The 16,190-nt window shown below is 56.4% G+C and overlaps 1 protein-coding gene across 1 annotated transcript; it reads left to right on the top strand.

Moving 5' to 3' along the window:
* The first annotated feature begins 60 nt into the window (after nt 1-60).
* Nucleotides 61-14,705, top strand: CUL7 (cullin 7). The gene is made up of 26 exons (XM_030315538.1): nt 61-497; nt 1,292-1,879; nt 2,417-2,568; nt 2,708-3,208; nt 3,737-3,875; nt 3,969-4,171; nt 4,464-4,692; nt 5,352-5,589; nt 5,673-5,778; nt 6,757-6,984; nt 7,279-7,369; nt 7,468-7,639; nt 7,823-7,928; nt 8,223-8,318; nt 8,507-8,682; nt 9,011-9,144; nt 9,443-9,625; nt 9,843-9,949; nt 10,039-10,221; nt 11,706-11,866; nt 12,021-12,237; nt 12,344-12,626; nt 13,379-13,524; nt 13,672-13,798; nt 13,876-14,081; nt 14,326-14,705. The coding sequence occupies exons 2-26, from the start codon at nt 1,300-1,302 to the stop codon at nt 14,647-14,649; spliced, it is 5,088 nt and encodes a 1,695-aa protein (XP_030171398.1). The 5' UTR covers nt 61-497; nt 1,292-1,299; the 3' UTR covers nt 14,650-14,705.
* The last annotated feature ends 1,485 nt before the right edge of the window (nt 14,706-16,190 follow it).

Genomic DNA, 16,190 nt, shown 5'->3' with positions numbered 1-16,190 from the left:
GGGAGAGCACTTCCGGTGGAAGGAAGGGGAATGAAAAGGAAGAGGAAAGGGCGGCACGGAGGAGGTGCCGCGCGTCGCCGAGGTGGCACTGACGACTCCGCCCCGGAGCTCTCCCAGGGCCCCTAGCTTTCCGCTGGGTCTGGCGGAAATGAGCCACGACTCCGGGCAGGCGGGCAGGCGGCGGAGCCCCCAGAGCTGGGCGGGCGGCGCGCCGCAGGCTGGGCCCCGTCTCCGCCCTGCCCCGCCCTACCCAGGCTGCCGCTGACCTGTGCGCTGGGCGGTGACAGTGGCCGCCGAGGTGCTCTGTCCCTGCACGCCACGCCCCCTGCCTGCCCGCTTGTCCTTCGGAGGCACGCCCCCTCCCGCCTCTCCGCCTCGACCCCCCTCGGGGGCCCAGGCGGGGCCCAAACCTCCGCCAGCATCGCCGCCATCGTCTGCGCCGCGTCCCTAGCTCAGCGAAGGAGAGGCCTCGCGCCGGATCCCCATCGCCTTCTGAGGTGGCCAGAGCCCCCCCGCCCCTACCCTGGATTTTCCTCCGCACTCTCGCCCACCGAGCCGCGCGCGCACCCGATTTCGCGTCCCCCACCCCAGTTCCACAGTGCCTTGGGATTCTCGTTTATCTGGCCTAGCCACCTTGCCGCGCGCCCCCGGCTTCTAGGGTCCACCTAGCCTCCCGCCGTTCAACCCACCAGGTCTCCTGTCGCCCCCACCGGCCTTGCTGCTCCAGTGTCTCCAGTCCTGCGCGCCTGCAGCCCACCAGGCTTTCCTCCCAGCCCCTCGCGCCTTGCCCCCCCATCCCACCAATTCTCCCCCACCAAATCTCTTGCCTCTGTGACACACTCCTGCGCTTCAACCATTGGAGCTAGCATCCCTTCCCAGACACACTCGGGATCTCACTCCCCACCCCCACTCCCCAACACACACCCCTCGGGGCTTCATGGATCCCCTTCTCAGGGCTGCTGCCTATGGCAGTGCTTTGGGATTAATTATGGCAAGGCTCCCCTGCCGCCACTGTCCCCTTCCCACTGCTCCAAACCAACCCACTCCAGGCTGCAGGGCCTTCGACCCTCCTTTCAACCAAATTTTGTGTTCTTAGAACAAACACCCTAGTGTTCCCCTGCTTAGGCCTGGCCCCACCCAGCCTGCAGCAGGCAACTCCTGGGCCCTTCTTTACCCCAGCCAACCTGACAGCTGTTGCCACACTTGCTTCCCCAACTCCTGGATGTCCTTGATTTTTGGAACTCCCCCTCTCATTTTAGCTTGACTGTTCTCTTTTCCTTCTGTGTCTCAGGTGCCAGGATGGTGGGGGAACTCCGCTACAGGGAATTCAGAGTGCCCCTGGGGCCGGGCTTGCATGCCTATCCAGATGAGCTGATCCGCCAGCGGGTGGGCCATGATGGGCATCCTGAGTACCAGATCCGCTGGCTCATCCTCAGGCGTGGGGATGATGGGGAAGGGGGCTCTAGCCAAGTGGACTGCAAGGCCGAACACATTCTGCTGTGGATGTCCAACGACGAGATCTATGCCAACTGCCACAAGATGCTGGGCGAGGATGGCCAGGTCATCGGACCTTCTCAGGAGATTGCAGGGGAAGCTGGGGCCCTGGACAAATCTGTGCTGGGGGAAATGGAAACCGATGTGAAGTCTTTGATTCAGAGGGCCCTCCGGCAGCTGGAGGAGTGTGTGGGCACCATCCCTCCTGCTCCTTTGCTTCACACTGTCCACGTACTCAGCGCCTACGCCAGCATCGAGCCCCTCACTGGTGTATTCAAAGACCCAAGGGTCCTGGACTTGCTCATGCACATGTTGAGTAGTCCTGATTACCAGATTCGCTGGAGCGCGGGCCGGATGATACAAGCCCTGGCCTCTCATGATGCTGGTGAGAAGCATTGTGGGGAGAAAGGAAGGGGAAGGTAGGTCAGCTCAGGGCCTTACAGGACACTGTGGCAAGAGCCTCTGCCTCATCAGTGCCTGAATGATTCTGTTGCCTTTCTCTTTGAGTTGGGAGAAAAGGGGGTAGGAAGGTGGTGGGGGCATCTCTGCAGGAAGAGGAAGGATGCCTAGCTGGGGGGATGCCTGGCTGGGTCAGTCAGTGGAGCACGGTACTCTTGATCTCGGGGTCATGAGTTCAAGCCCCATGTTAGGTGTAGAGATTACTCTAAAAAATAATAAAAGAAAGAGGACTGAGTCTTCAAGAACCTCCTATTAATTGGATCTCTATGCCAAGAAAGAGTTATTAGACAATTACAGATATAGATATTGCAGATATAGGTAGGTAGGTAGGTAAGTAGGTAGAGAGATCTATCGATCCTGTGTGTGGCAACAAGGGATCGGACTAAGACAGTAGAGGATCTAGGAGGGATGCCTGGGAAGGGCAATGTTAGGGGGCAGTTACTGACTGGGGTGTGGGTTTCAGGGACCCGGACCCAGATTCTTCTGTCGCTGAGCCAGCAAGAAGCCATTGAGAAACACCTAGATTTTGACAGCCGCTGTGCTCTGCTAGCTCTGTTTGCACAGGCCACACTCTCTGAACACCCCATGTCTTTTGAGGGTATCCAGCTACCACAGGTATTCTGTGGGGAGGTGGGGGGGGGGCTGTGGACAAGATCTAGGGACCAGACCTTTGCACCCACCCTTGAAGGGTGGTGTGGAAAGGGGAGCTAGAGCTGGGACAAGGTGGACATAGGCCAAAGGTTGCATCCTACAGGTCCCAGGAAGGCTTCTCTTCTCCCTGGTGAAGCGCTATTTGCATGTCACTTCTCTTCTGGACCAGCTGAATGACAGTGCTGCAGAACCAGGAGCCCAGAACAACTCTGCTCCCGAGGAGTTGAGTGGGGAGAGGGGTCGACTGGAGCTGGAGTTCAGCATGGCCATGGGCACCCTCATCTCAGAGCTTGTGCAGGCCATGCGCTGGGACTGGGCCTCAAGCAAACAGGGGCCCTCAGCACGGTCTTCGTGCTCCATCTTCCAGCCCCAGCTGGCAGAGGCCGGCCCAGGGCTGCCACCCGCCCGGGTCCGGCCCTCCATTAGGAGGTCAAGGAGGTTCCGCCCTCGCTCTGAGTTTGCAAGTGGCAATACTTATGCCTTGTACGTGCGAGAGACGCTGCAGGCCGGGATGCGAGTTCGCATGCTGGATGACTACGAGGAGGTCAGCGCTGGGGACGAGGGTGAGTTCCGGCAGAGCAACAACGGCGTGCCCCCCGTGCAGGTGAGTGAGGGTGCATGTGGGACACTGTTGGGGATTTAGCTGGGGAAGTATAACTGGGGTTCTGTGCAGGGGGCTCTGGCAGGCCACCCACTGAGAAAGCCCCCATGGGGACTGGAATGGTTAAAGGGGATCAACAGTTGAGAAGGGAGCCATTGGAGAGCTGAGAAAGTTGGGAGTTGAGGGAGCTATCAGGTCAGGAAGACTCACTCCCAGGAAGAAACATATTGATATAGCAAGACTTTCCTAAAGGTCAGGGTCAGGGAGAGAGTAGGTGAGGCCAGGAGGAAGTGCGGGGAGCATGAGCCATCAAAGGATAGGGTGGGAGGAGAAGCAGAGCCCATCCCCAGAGGAGAAGGCATCCTTTGTGTGTGTGTTCATGTTCTCCATATGCCAGCGTTGTGTTATTTGGAGGTTGTTCCAGACCTGGTCAGGTGGTCAGCCTGAGGGCTGTATGTCCTCATCATTGGGCCACAGCCAGTCATTGAGTGAGCCTTCTCTTCCCCTTCTCTTTTTTCCCATATCCTCCAGGTGTTGTGGGAGTCGACAGGCCGCACCTACTGGGTACACTGGCACATGCTGGAAATTCTGGGCTTTGAGGAAGACATTGAAGATGTGGTTGAGGCTGATGAGAACCATGGGGCTGTGGTCAGTGGAGCCCTGGGTGTAGGTGAGCCCTGGGAGAAAACAGGGTCAGCGCTGAGCAAAGGAACAGTGGTCTGGCTGGGTGGGCAGTGACGTCCCTGTGCCCTGTGACCTGTAGCCACAGCCTTGCCCTCCTGGCGGTGGAAGCCCATGACAGAGCTCTATGCGGTGCCCTACGTGCTGCCTGAGGATGAGGATGCTGAAGAAAGTGAACACTTGACCCAGGCAGAATGGTGGGAGCTCCTCTTCTTCATCAAGAAGCTGGATGGACCTGACCATCAGGAGGTTCTCCAGATCCTTCAGGAGAACCTGGATGGCGAGGTAGAGCCAGTCCGGACACCCAGAAGTTGGAGGGCTCACTGCAAGGGCTGGACTGTGACAGAGCATTTGAAGGCTGAGGATGGGGAGTGGAGGTCCACAGTTGTAAGGAGCTGCAGGGAAGAGATCTAGAATGTTCAGAGGCATTGGCAAGCTGTGTGAGAAAAGGCAGCTGCCAGCCATGAGAGGTTCCTCAAGGAGAGGATGTGTGTAGAGATCCCCACCCCTACCAACTGCCCCTGGAGCCTCTGTGCCAGCAGGGCTACCTACAGTGAGAGCTTCTCCCCGATGACAGATTCTGGATGACGAGATCCTGGCTGAGCTGGCTGTGCCCATGGAGTTGGCCCAGCACCTACTGCTGGCTCTGCCACAGCGACTCGATGACAGCGCTCTCAGAGATCTGCTCAACTGCCATGTCTACAGGAAATATGGGCCTGAGGCCCTGGCAGGGCAGCCAGCTTACCCAACCCTGCCGGAAGCCCAGGCCCAGCCTCAGGAATCAGCAGATGCATCCAGAGTGGAAGGTGCGATGCCAAAAAGACCCTGCAGCTCTGCAGACTGGCTCTAGGAGAGCGCTAGCCCAGGAGAGGCGTCTGTGCGGTTTTTGTGCAATCCTGTCTGGAACAGGTGGCACTTTAGGAAGAATCTGAAGCTTAGAGTCGCTCCCTCCAATGAGTGAGGGAGGATGGAAAGTCAGAAAATACAAGAGATTTGAGCCTTAAAAAGCCCCCACGTTTGGGGGCGCCTGTGGGTGGCTCAGTTGGTTCGTTGTTCAACCCTTGATTTCCACTCAGGTCATGATCCAAGAGTCATGAGATCGAGCCCCACGCCCAGTGCGGAGCCTACTTAAGATTCTCTCTCTGCCCCTCCCCTGTCCCCACATTGGACTTTTTCTATTGTAGAGAAAGCCAAATTATTGCATGCTTTTAGATACAGGGAAATGCTCTGCTGTTTGCAGACAGGAAGCTCCTTTGCTATTTTAAGAATATAAAACATAACATTTGTCACAAAATTGTCTTATAAATGCGTTCAGAGATGCCCTAAGATCCCCAAACCTAACTTTTAGGGGGGGCCAAAAAAACAACGTTTTTAGGAGGCACTAGGAATTATGAATCTGTCTGTCCTTTTCTCATCCTAACATCACCGACAATGGCCAACCTTTGTAACTTCCATCTTCCCGTAGGAAAAGAACCCCCAACTCAGTGTCCCGACACTCCTCTGAGGCGACTGATGGAGGGCTGCGGTCTGCCTGGCAGAATCTTCCTGGACCTGGAGCGAGCCCTCAGCTCAGAGGGGCCTCGGGAGATGGAGATCAAGCCGCTCCTGCTGCAGCTACAGAGGCAGCCCCAGCCCTTCCTCACCCTGATGCGGGGCCTCGACACCCCAGCGGCCAACAAGGCCCTGCACCTGACCGTTCTGAGGTGAGGGGGTGGGGAGGGGCATTTGGCAAAGGGGTCTTTGAGGCTGGCTACACATCTCTCTGCTGCTGCCGCCCGCTCCCCAGGATCCTGATGCAGCTGGTGGACTTCCCCGAGGCGCTGCTGCTCCCCTGGCACGAGGCCATGGATGCCTGCATGGCCTGCCTGCGGTCACCAGACACTGACCGAGAGGTACCCCTGCCCTGCTCCGGGGAGACGCTAGAGGGAGAGGGCGTAGGGCAGCCTCTGATGAGGCAGACCCCCTCCCTGGGCGAGGCTTGGGAGGGCACAATGGAGCCTTTGCGCTCTTGGTTTGGAATTTGTTTTTAAAACTGAATTTTATTTTTTCAAATAGGTAATACATTCATACAGGTCACAAATCAAAACAGTACAACAAGGTATACACTGAGAATTCCCACTTCTACCTCTTCTCACTTCCACCCAATTTTCCCAGTGCTTCTCCGCATGTACCTTATTGGTTACCATTTGTATTAATTTATGTGTCCTTCTGGTGTATCCTTATGCAAATGCAAATATAAGCAAACCCAAGTGTGTGATCTTACATGCCGTCTCCTTTCTTACACAAAAGGTTATGCCTGTATTACAGTAAAAGCCTTGGTACCTCCTGTTTGGCTGGGCCTGTGGGGATAAGGTGGATGAAGGAGGTAGAGAGGACATCACATCTCAGAGTCTCCTGCCACAGGGAGGTCCTGGGCTTGCAAGGCTTGGCAGTGGGTGTCTGCAGTGCACACCTTTGGGCTGTTACCCAGGTTTTCATTTCAGAGGTAGACTCATTGAGTGTCCCTCTGCGCCCCCTCCCTGCCTGTGCTTAGGGCCTGAGCATCTCAAAATGCAGCCCCACAACTGGTTCTTGGGACACAGCCTAAAAGGGAACAACCTGGGAAGCTCTCTGCACCCATTGCCAACAAAATCAGTGGTTGAGAACCCCAGGATGGCAGAGCATCTCTTAGCTTTTCCTTATCTGTTTGCCTTAGGTTCTCTAACTCCACTCAGCCCTCGTGTCTCCCCGCTTCCTGCCTGTTTACTTCCTCACTCTGTCTTTTCACTGCAGTTGCCCCGGCACCCAGCGGGTGTAGAGTAAATACTACTGAAGATGCCCTGTGGCCTGTGCCTTGTGCCCTTTATGCACCCACCCTGTCCCCATGTCAGGTGCTCCAGGAACTCATCTTCTTCCTGCACCGCCTGGCCTCTGTGAGCAGGGACTACGCCGTGGTGCTGAATCAGCTGGGAGCCCGAGATGCCATCTCCAAGGCACTGGAAAAGCACCTGGGAAAACTGGATCTGGCTCAGGAGCTGCGGGACATGGTGTTCAAGTGTGAGAAGCATGCCCACCTCTACCGGAAACTCACCACCAACATCCTGGGAGGCTGCATCCAGGTCAGGAAAGAGGGCAGGGGGAGGCTGTGGGTTCGCAGCTGGGTAAGAATATGAAACCTGAGTGGGACCGGAGGAAGGGGCCGTGTTCCTGAATTTGGGAAAGACAGGAGAGTCTGATGAGCCTGTGGGCATTTGTTCTCTGCACCACCTTCCGCATCTCCCACTCTGCCTCTGCCAGGGTTCTGGAGGAAGTCCCATTGCTGCTGGGTCTTTCCTTCATATGTGTTCCCATGTGTCCTCCATGTGTGCCCTCCCTCCTCCCCGCGCCCCTTCTCTCCGATGTTCCGGCTGCAGATGGTGTTGGGCCAGATCGAAGACCACAGGCGAACCCACCGACCCATCAACATCCCCTTCTTTGACGTGTTCCTCAGATATCTGTGCCAGGGTCTGTGCCTGTCCCCACGTTACTCCACACCCCTCCGCCCCTGTTTTCCCTCCACACCTACCAGGCTGTGACGGCCACCCCTTCCCACTTGCCCCCAGGCTCCAGCGTGGAAATGAAGGAGGACAAGTGCTGGGAGAAGGTGGAGGTGTCTTCCAACCCGCACCGGGCCAGCAAGCTGACGGATCGAAACCCCAAGACCTACTGGGAGTCCAATGGCAGCGCCGGCTCCCACTACATCACCTTGCACATGCACCAGGGCATCCTCATCAGGTAACAGGCCCCATGTATGTGCTCAGCGACGCACATATACTTTTTTTGTGACTTCCCTTTGTTTGTTTGGGGGAAGCACTGCTCCCCCCGCCCAACACAAACATGACCAAAGAGTCCTCTTGCCTCCGTCTACAAGGACCCAACTGGTTCCACTTCTGATTGTTTCCTTTTCCCTGCTCCCAGGCAGCTGACTCTCCTGGTGGCTAGTGAAGACTCGAGCTATATGCCGGCCAGGGTGGTGGTGTTTGGGGGCGACAGCACCAACTCTCTTAACACAGAGCTCAACTCGGTAGGGACCCCTATACCATGAGACCACCTTCACAGGGTCCGCCCTCTTGCCCAGACTTCTAAACTCCTAAATTCTTCCCTGTCTTGCGCCCCCTAGAATGTAGAGTCCTTTCTCCCTGTGCCTATGTGATGGCATCAGGCCCTGAGCAGTGAGGATGGCATCGGGACCCCTTTGTCAGGACCCCTCACCCCCCCCCCCCGGGCTAAGGGAAGGACAGAACAGGAGCAGACTTGAGTGCCCTCAGCATTCCCATCCACACACATGGAGGTGACAGCACTCTCTGCCCCCGACCAGGTGAACGTGATGCCCTCGGCCAGCCGGGTGATCCTCCTGGAGAACCTGACCCACTTCTGGCCCATCATCCAGATCCGCATAAAGCGCTGCCAGCAGGTTTGGCAGGAGTATGGGGTGTGGTCCGGGGACACAGAGCTCTGGGTTGTGTAACTGTTGCAGATCGTGAGCCAGAGCTCCAGGCTAGGCCCTGGGCAGCTCCAGGAATAAGGCCCAAAGGTGTGGCTGACCCCAGCCCGCTCTGAGGAGGATCAGAGCAGGTGAAAATAGGCATGTGCACATTGCAGGGCGGCATCGACACACGCATTCGGGGGTTGGAGGTCCTAGGCCCTAAGCCCACATTCTGGCCAGTGTTTCGGGAGCAGCTGTGTCGTCACACACGCCTCTTCTACATGGTTCGGGCACAGGCTTGGAGCCAGGACATAGCAGAGGACCGTAGGAGCCTCCTGCACCTGAGTTCTAGGTGTGTGCGAGCATGTGTGTGTGGCTGTGTGTGTGTGGCAGGTAAGACTATTATGGGTGGCCCTGGCCCTTCTGTGGAGGGTATAGATGGAGAGCTAACATGTTTGGGAAAGGGGCTGGCGTGCTCTACAGTTTGGGGAAGGAGAGAAAGAATAGATTTCTTTGGTGGGTTGGGAGTGGGATGTGTCTGTTAACATGGGACAGCTTCAAAGTACCGGGTGGGGATTTGGTCTGGTTGGTAGGGGCTACCCCGCCATTAGGCTGGGAAGATGCTAGGATAACTTACATCTTGAGCCTCTGACACCTGCCTCCCCCATCCTCACCCCCAGGCTCAATGGGGCTCTGCGTCAGGAGCAGAATTTTGCTGATCGCTTCCTCCCTGACGATGAGGCCGCCCAAGCGCTGGGCAAGACCTGCTGGGAGGCCCTGGTCAGCCCCCTGGTGCAGAACATCACCTCCCCTGGTAACCATTGCGACCCCTGGCCCCACTAACCGGCCCCTTCTTGTTCTGCCCCAGAGCCACCTATATTATGCCCTTGGCCCTTTTGGTACCTATGTTTGTTTGGTAGCCCAGTGCCCCCCTTCTCCTAACCACCTCCTTTCCTACATCTCCCAGGTGTCAGCTGACACCATAAGGACAGGTGGGCCTTGCTACCTGCGCCAACCCCATATGTTCTGTCCAATCCCTTTCTTGGTGCTTTCGTCCTCTTCCCCTGCCCTGGAGACATGGCCCACCACAGCTTGTTTTTCCCAATCTCCAGATGAGGATGGCATCAGCCCCCTGGGCTGGCTGCTGGACCAGTACCTGGAGTGTCGGGAGGCTGCCCACAATCCCCAGAGCCGCGCAGCTGCTTTCTCCTCACGGGTGCGCCGCCTCACCCACCTGCTGGTGCACGTGGAGCCCTGTGAGGCGCCCCCTCCAGCGGTGGCCGCTCCCCGGCCCAGTGAGTACCTGAGATTCAGGTGGGAGCTCGGTTAGGATGGCCTTCTGTCCCTCCTCCCGCTTTCCCTCCCTACCCACTAAGCCTGTTCACCTGTTTGTTTCACCCCCGCTCAGGAGCATCGTTCTGGGGTGGCAGGAGGTCAGGAACAGCCCCGGGGCTCACGCTGAGCTGAGGGGCTGCTCCCACCTTGCCTCTGCCCCCTCCCCTGTCTCCACAGAAGGCAGAAACAGAAGCCATGACTGGAGCTCCCTGGCTACCCGGGGGCTTCCCAGCAGCATCGTGAGAAACCTGACCCGCTGCTGGCGGGCTGTGGTGGAGGAGCAGGTGGGCAGGGGCGGGTGCTGGGGAGGGAGGGTGCAACTGTCTGGTGGCATGCTGGGCTGTCCCTTCACGCTGCAGCCGCTCTCCTCCAGGTGAACAACTTTCTGACCTCACGCTGGCGGGATGGTGACTTTGTGCCGCGTTACTGTGAACACTTCCATAATCTGCAGAAGTCGAGCTCGGAACTGTTTGGGCCACGGGCAGCCTTCCTGCTGGCGCTGCAGAACGGCTGTGCTGGTGCCTTGCTGAAGCTCTCATTTCTCAAAGCTGCCCACGTAAGCCTCCCGCCCTCGCCTCTGCCCTGGACCTCTCCCTGCAAACCCCCCCTTCCCCACCTTCTCAAAACGACCACCCTTCCGTTCCCATTCAGCAAGGAACATGTATGGGTATATAACCATGTTTTAAAGATTCAGAGAGGGGCGCCTGGGTGGCTCAGTCGGTTGAGCGTCCGACTTCGGCTCAGGTCATGATCTTTGGGTTTGTGAGTTCGAGCCCTGCGTCCAGCTCTGTGCTGAAAGCTCAGAGCCTGGAGCCTGCTTTAGATTCCGTGTCTCCCTTTCTCTCTGCCCCTCCCCCACTCACACCTGCTTGCTTGCTCTCTCTCAAAAATAAACATTTAAAAAATTTAAATAAAAAGTGAAAGAAACACGTAGCGACCTGTGTAGCATGCTGTGCTAATATATCTTGATGTACTTTCTTCAGTCTGCATGCGTGATTTAACAGTTTACTCACGAGTAGCTAAAATGCTTTAGCCTGTTGTTTTTTGACCATTACCTTAAAAGCCTTATTTCAGAGTTGCTATTTGTCCTTATTTTTTATTTAAAAAAAATTTTTTTAACATTTATTCATTTTTGAGAGAGAGACAGAGTGTGAGCGGGGGAGGGGCAGAGAGACAGAGACAGAGACAGAATCTGAAAGCAGGCTCCAGGCTGCCAGCACAGAGCCCGACACGGGACTCGAACTTATGAACCATGAGATCATGATTTTTTATTTTTGTATAAATTCCATCTAATGGATGTACTATAATTTACTCCAGCATTCCTTAAATATTTAGTAAGTGCTTAAAATGTGTCAGGCACTGTGATAAGAGCAAGTTCCCTGTCCTCAAAGTTTATTGTCTTCTCGGGAAGGCGCACACTTAAGCAGATGACACACTAAGGCTAAGCGCCCTGGCAAGCCGACAGTAGCGCATGGGGAGCTGAAGCAGTGGCTCCTTGAGTTGCTCCTGGTCATTCTGTTGTATCAGGAACACTGCAGTGTGACCATCTTTGTCCACATAAATTATTAACTCCCATTAAATTATTGTCATCAGTTTAATTTTTAGACATGTTCGGTGTGCAAAAACACTTCCTAATTAATTTGCATAACTGTTAACCACTTTATAAAAGTTTGGTAAGTGGGGTGTCTGGGTGGCTCGGTCGATTAAGCGTCCGACTTCAGCTCAGGTCATGATCTTGCAGTTCATGAGTTCGAGCCCCACGTTGAGATCTGTGCTGACAGCTCAGAGCCTGGAGCCTGCTTCGGATTCTGTGTCTCCCTCTCTCTCTGCCCCTCCCCTGCTCATGCTCTGTCTCTCTCTCTCTCAAAAATAAATAAAACATTAAAAAAAAATTTTTTTTTTTAAGTTTAGCAGAAGTGTTGACCAACTTACGAGGCAGCTTAGCTGTTCCTATCTACTTCCTCAGACCTTCCTCTCTGCTCCCACTCACCTCCTCCAGTCACGCGTTCAGGGTTTTCCTGTGCCCTCCCCATTGCCCAGGTGAGTGAGCAGTTTGCCCGGCACATTGACCAGCGGATCCAGGGCAGTCGGATTGGCGGAGCCCGGGGGATGGAGATGCTAGTGCAGCTGCAGCGATGCCTGGAGACAGTCCTAATTTTCTCTGGCCTGGAGATAGCCACCACCTTCGAGCATTACTACCAGTGAGTGTGGACCTGGGGAGCGGATGACAGGGGCAGGTGCCGGGCGAGCACCTGGGAGTCTGGGGTTGGGGCAGTCTGGAGTCCTGGCGCAGGCAGCTGGGCCAGGCCGAGTGCCCACACTGAGGCTCGGCCTGGCCTGTGTGTGACACCGCAGGCACTACATGGCAGACCGTCTCCTGGGCGTGGGCTCGAGCTGGCTGGAGGGGGCCGTGCTGGAGCAGATCGGTCCCTGCTTCCCCAACCGCCTCCCCCAGCAGATGCTGCGGAGCCTGAGCATGTCCGAGGAGCTGCAGCGCCAGTTCCACGTCTACCAGCTCCAGCGGCTGGATCAGGAGCTCCTGAAGCTGGAGGACACTGAGAAGAAGATACAGGTGGGTGGCAGTAAAGGGATTAGCATGTGGGGAGGTAGGAGGAAGAGAGGAGAGGAGTAGACCAGAGGAGGCCCACCGGCTGTCGGGAACCCCGTCTCTTCTGCAGGGGGGCCACGAGGCCAGTGACAGGGAGCACAAGAGAGAGAAGGCAGAGGAGGCAGAAGGAGCGGGGGCAGCAGCGGCCACAGATGTGGCAGGGGAAGAGGAGGAGGACGAGGAGGAAGATGAGGATCTCTACTATGAAGGGGCGATGCCAGAAGTGTCCGTGCTGGTCCTGTCACCACGCTGCTGGCCCACTGCCTCCATCTGCCACACACTGACCCCCAGAACCTGCCTGCCGGCCTATCTCAGGGGCACTTTGAACCGATATTCCAACTTCTACAACAAGAGTGAGGAGCTGGGCAGAGGGCGGGCGGGGGCCGGTGGGGGGGAATGGCTGGAAGAGGATGGGATTCAGGGAAAGGGCCTGTGGGTGGGGCTGGGCCCCGGGGTAGGAGCCTCAGTGAAGAAAGTGAGGAGCTTAGGTTTGTGGTGAGGGGGTGGGGTTGTCAAGCACCAGATCCCCAGACTGTTGCCTTTTCCATGCTTAAAACAGACATAGGACTCTCTTTAGAGAGTGGGAGGTGGGGAGGATGGAGTCAAGCGCACCTGAGGTCACCAGAAGGGACCTCCCTCAGTGGCAGGGCTCTGGCTCCTGGTCAGTCACCATAACCTAAGCTTCCCATTGGGGGCTGATCCTGGCCTGGGCAGCAACACAGGAGGGGGAAGAGACTCAGACACTGCCCTCAGGGGGCTCCCAGACTAACCAGGGAGAACTCATTTCTCGTGGATATTCCAGTTTGATGAGAGCCCCAGTCCTTCCTCATTTTGTGGTTTTGGTCTCCCTTAAAAAAATGGGGAACTCCTGGAAGTCACTGATCAGAGTCCCCCTGCACAAGGCTAGGCACAGAGTGGGCTCCCGGATTCCTGAGGCTTACCCAGGAGGCAGATACAGGGAAGGCTAAGCTCTAGAAGTTCAGACCAGGAACCACGGTATCCATAAACACTGAGACACACGCTCTGCAGACATTAGCAGGGGCAGAGCTCAACCGACAGTACCCCCTCACCAGCCCTGACTCCTTTTTTCCCTGATCCTTCTCAGGCCAGAGTTACCCTGCTCTGGAGCGGGGCCCTCAGAGGCGACTGCAGTGGACATGGCTGGGTCGGGCTGAGCTGCAGTTTGGGGACCAGACCCTGCATGTGTCCACCGTGCAGATGTGGCTGCTGCTGTATCTCAATGACCTGAAGGTGGCCCTGCTCCTCTATGCATCTGTGCTCTCTGTACCTTGTCCCTCACCCTTCCTCCCTAAACCTCGACTCCCTATCCTCCCTCCCTGTACCTTCTCTGCTCCACCCCTTAGGGAAGACTAGAATGTTTCCCTCCTCTTCTTTAAGGCTGTCTCTGTGGAGAGTCTGCTGGCACTCTCCGGGCTCTCTCCAGACATGCTCAATCAGGCGATTGGGCCTCTTACCTCTTCAAGAGGCCCCCTGGACCTTCAAGAGCAAAAGGATGTCCCAGGAGGTGTGTACCTGGGGCAGAGGGGCCTCTGCTCTCAGCCTCCATGTGGGCCCCCCACTGAAGACCAGTGCTTATTTCAGGGGTGCTCAAGATTCGAGATGGCAGCGAGGAGCCCAGGCCAAGGAGGGGCAATGTGTGGCTCATCCCACCTCAGACATACCTGAAAGCAGAGGATGAAGAGGGCCGGAACTTGGAGAAGAGGCGGAACCTTTTGAATTGCCTCATTGTCCGAATCCTCAAGGCCCATGGGGATGAGGGGCTGCATATTGACCAGCTTGTCTGCCGGGTAGGTGGGGCTGGGCAGTGGGGGAAGGAACTTTCGGGTGGGGGTGGGCGGGAGCAGGGGGAGGTGGGTCCACGTTTGAAGCCTCTGGTTCACTACAGAGCCTGTACGTGTGTAAGGGGTGGGGTTGGGGCTTGCCTGATGTCCTTAGAGCTCGCTGGCTGAGGCTTGTGCCTGGAGTGGAAGCTAGAGGTGGAGTGAGCTGGGTCTCTCCAACCTGCTGTTCGCCCTTCCCTCTCCTTCCCAGGTCCTGGACGCTTGGCAGAAGGGCCCATGTCCTCCCAGGGGTTTGGTCAGCAGCCTCGGTAGGGGATCTGCCTGCAACAGTACCGATGTTCTCTCCTGCATCCTGCACCTCCTGAGCAAGGGCACAGTGAGGCGCCATGATGACCGGCCCCAGATGCTGTCCTATGCAGTCCCTGTGACTGTGATGGAGCCTCACACCGAGTCCCTGAACCCAGGCTCCTCGGGCCCCAACCCACCCCTCACCTTCCATACCCTGCAGATTCGCTCCCGGGGCGTGCCCTATGCCTCCTGCACAGGCACCCAGAGCTTCTCTACCTTCCGGTAGTCCTGGAGATGGGATCAGGGCTTTCTACAGAAATAAAATGCAGGAGTTTGGTTACATGGCTGGCGTGGTGACTGCTAAGGATCTGACAGGGGCAGCAGGGACTTTCCTGGCTAAAAGGGGAAAGGAGCCAGCCCTCTGGCTCTGACACTGTCATCCCATGCCAGGAGTCACTATTAGGGTGAGGATGGCAGCCTGGGGAGAAAGGTGGAGGGAGTCAGGTGTGACTTAGCAGCCCCTCTCAGGAGGGGAATTAAGTGAACAGGGATAGACCCCCCCCCCCCCACCCCTTCTCAGTATGTGGCCAGAAGTGTTTTCACCTGGCAGGTTGGAGACCCGAGTTCCCCTTGCCATGCACTGGATGGTTTGTAACTTGGGCAGACTGTTAAGCACGGCTCCATATTCTTTCATTTGTAGAATTGGACCAAAGTCACTCTGGGTTCTGATGAGCACCAGGTATGGGAGCATTTGACATGCTCATGAGGCCCTCTCTTGGCTCCCACACCCAGCAGTTAGGATAATGCAGGGCATCTTCCCTAGGTAAGGCTGACAGGGTGAAAGTGACATAAAGGACGCTTGTGGCTACTGTAGGTACCCAGGAGCCTGAGAGTGTATTCTGTCTCTAAGCTTCAGGATCTGGGCTGGAAGCAGAACTAGAAGGAACTGCAGCTCCCACAAGCTTCTGGTCATGCAGAGCCATACGGTCGCCAAAGCCAGACTCCCACTAGTAGCAGCAACAGGCCACAGGCCACTGTCACGGAGGTTTGCTCTGTGCTGCTAGAATGGACTCCCCTGGCCCCACCCACACGAGGAGGGCAGGTCAGGCCAGGGAACCCAGTGCCAGGGGTGAAGTTCTGCATCCTGGCAGGGGTGATTAAGGGAGTGAGGAAGGAGTGACCCAGGCATCCTGAGTCCAAGGTTATTGCAGCCAAGAGATAAGGGAGAAGGCTACAGAAGAAAGGAGGTGGGGAGGAGTGAGGAAGAGTCAGGTGGTAAGAGAGGGCACAGAGGCCAGACAGGGAACTGTGTGCCACCCAGGACTGAGATTTGGAATAGAATCTGTAAGGGAAACAGGCCAGGGCTCAGGAGAGTCAGGATGCCCAGGACAAGACAGCAAAACAGAGGGCAAACAGGGTAGCCACAGAAGGCCCATGATTGCTTTACTTTGCAGTATGGTGGCCCCATGATGCTGTTGGTGGTTCTCAGAGCAGAACCACCTGGTTGGTCCATGTTCTTCTATGAAGCAGAAGACAGGCAACAGGCACTGGGCCCCAGGGCACACTGGGGTTGCTAGTTTGTCACTTGGGTGAACAGTCCTGACTGCCCTTCTCTTACCAGGACCAGTAAAGACCTAAGCCTCTTCCCCTGCCCTCAGGACTTTCAATCCCTACAAGGCACACACTTCCTGCGTGACTTGGGACAGAAGTTTGCTACCCTGACCCTTTTGTGAGACCATTCTCATAGCCTCTATTTCTTTATCCCAGATAGCTGGTTTGCACATAAAGGATCACATATTAATTCCACTTACGTGAAATGCTCCAAAA

Source organism: Lynx canadensis, chromosome B2 (genome assembly GCF_007474595.2).
Source record: "Lynx canadensis isolate LIC74 chromosome B2, mLynCan4.pri.v2, whole genome shotgun sequence".
Classification (NCBI taxonomy): Eukaryota; Metazoa; Chordata; class Mammalia; order Carnivora; family Felidae; genus Lynx; species Lynx canadensis.
The sequence above is the reverse complement of the archived record's forward strand: the minus strand, read 5'-3'. Positions and strand labels throughout refer to the sequence as shown.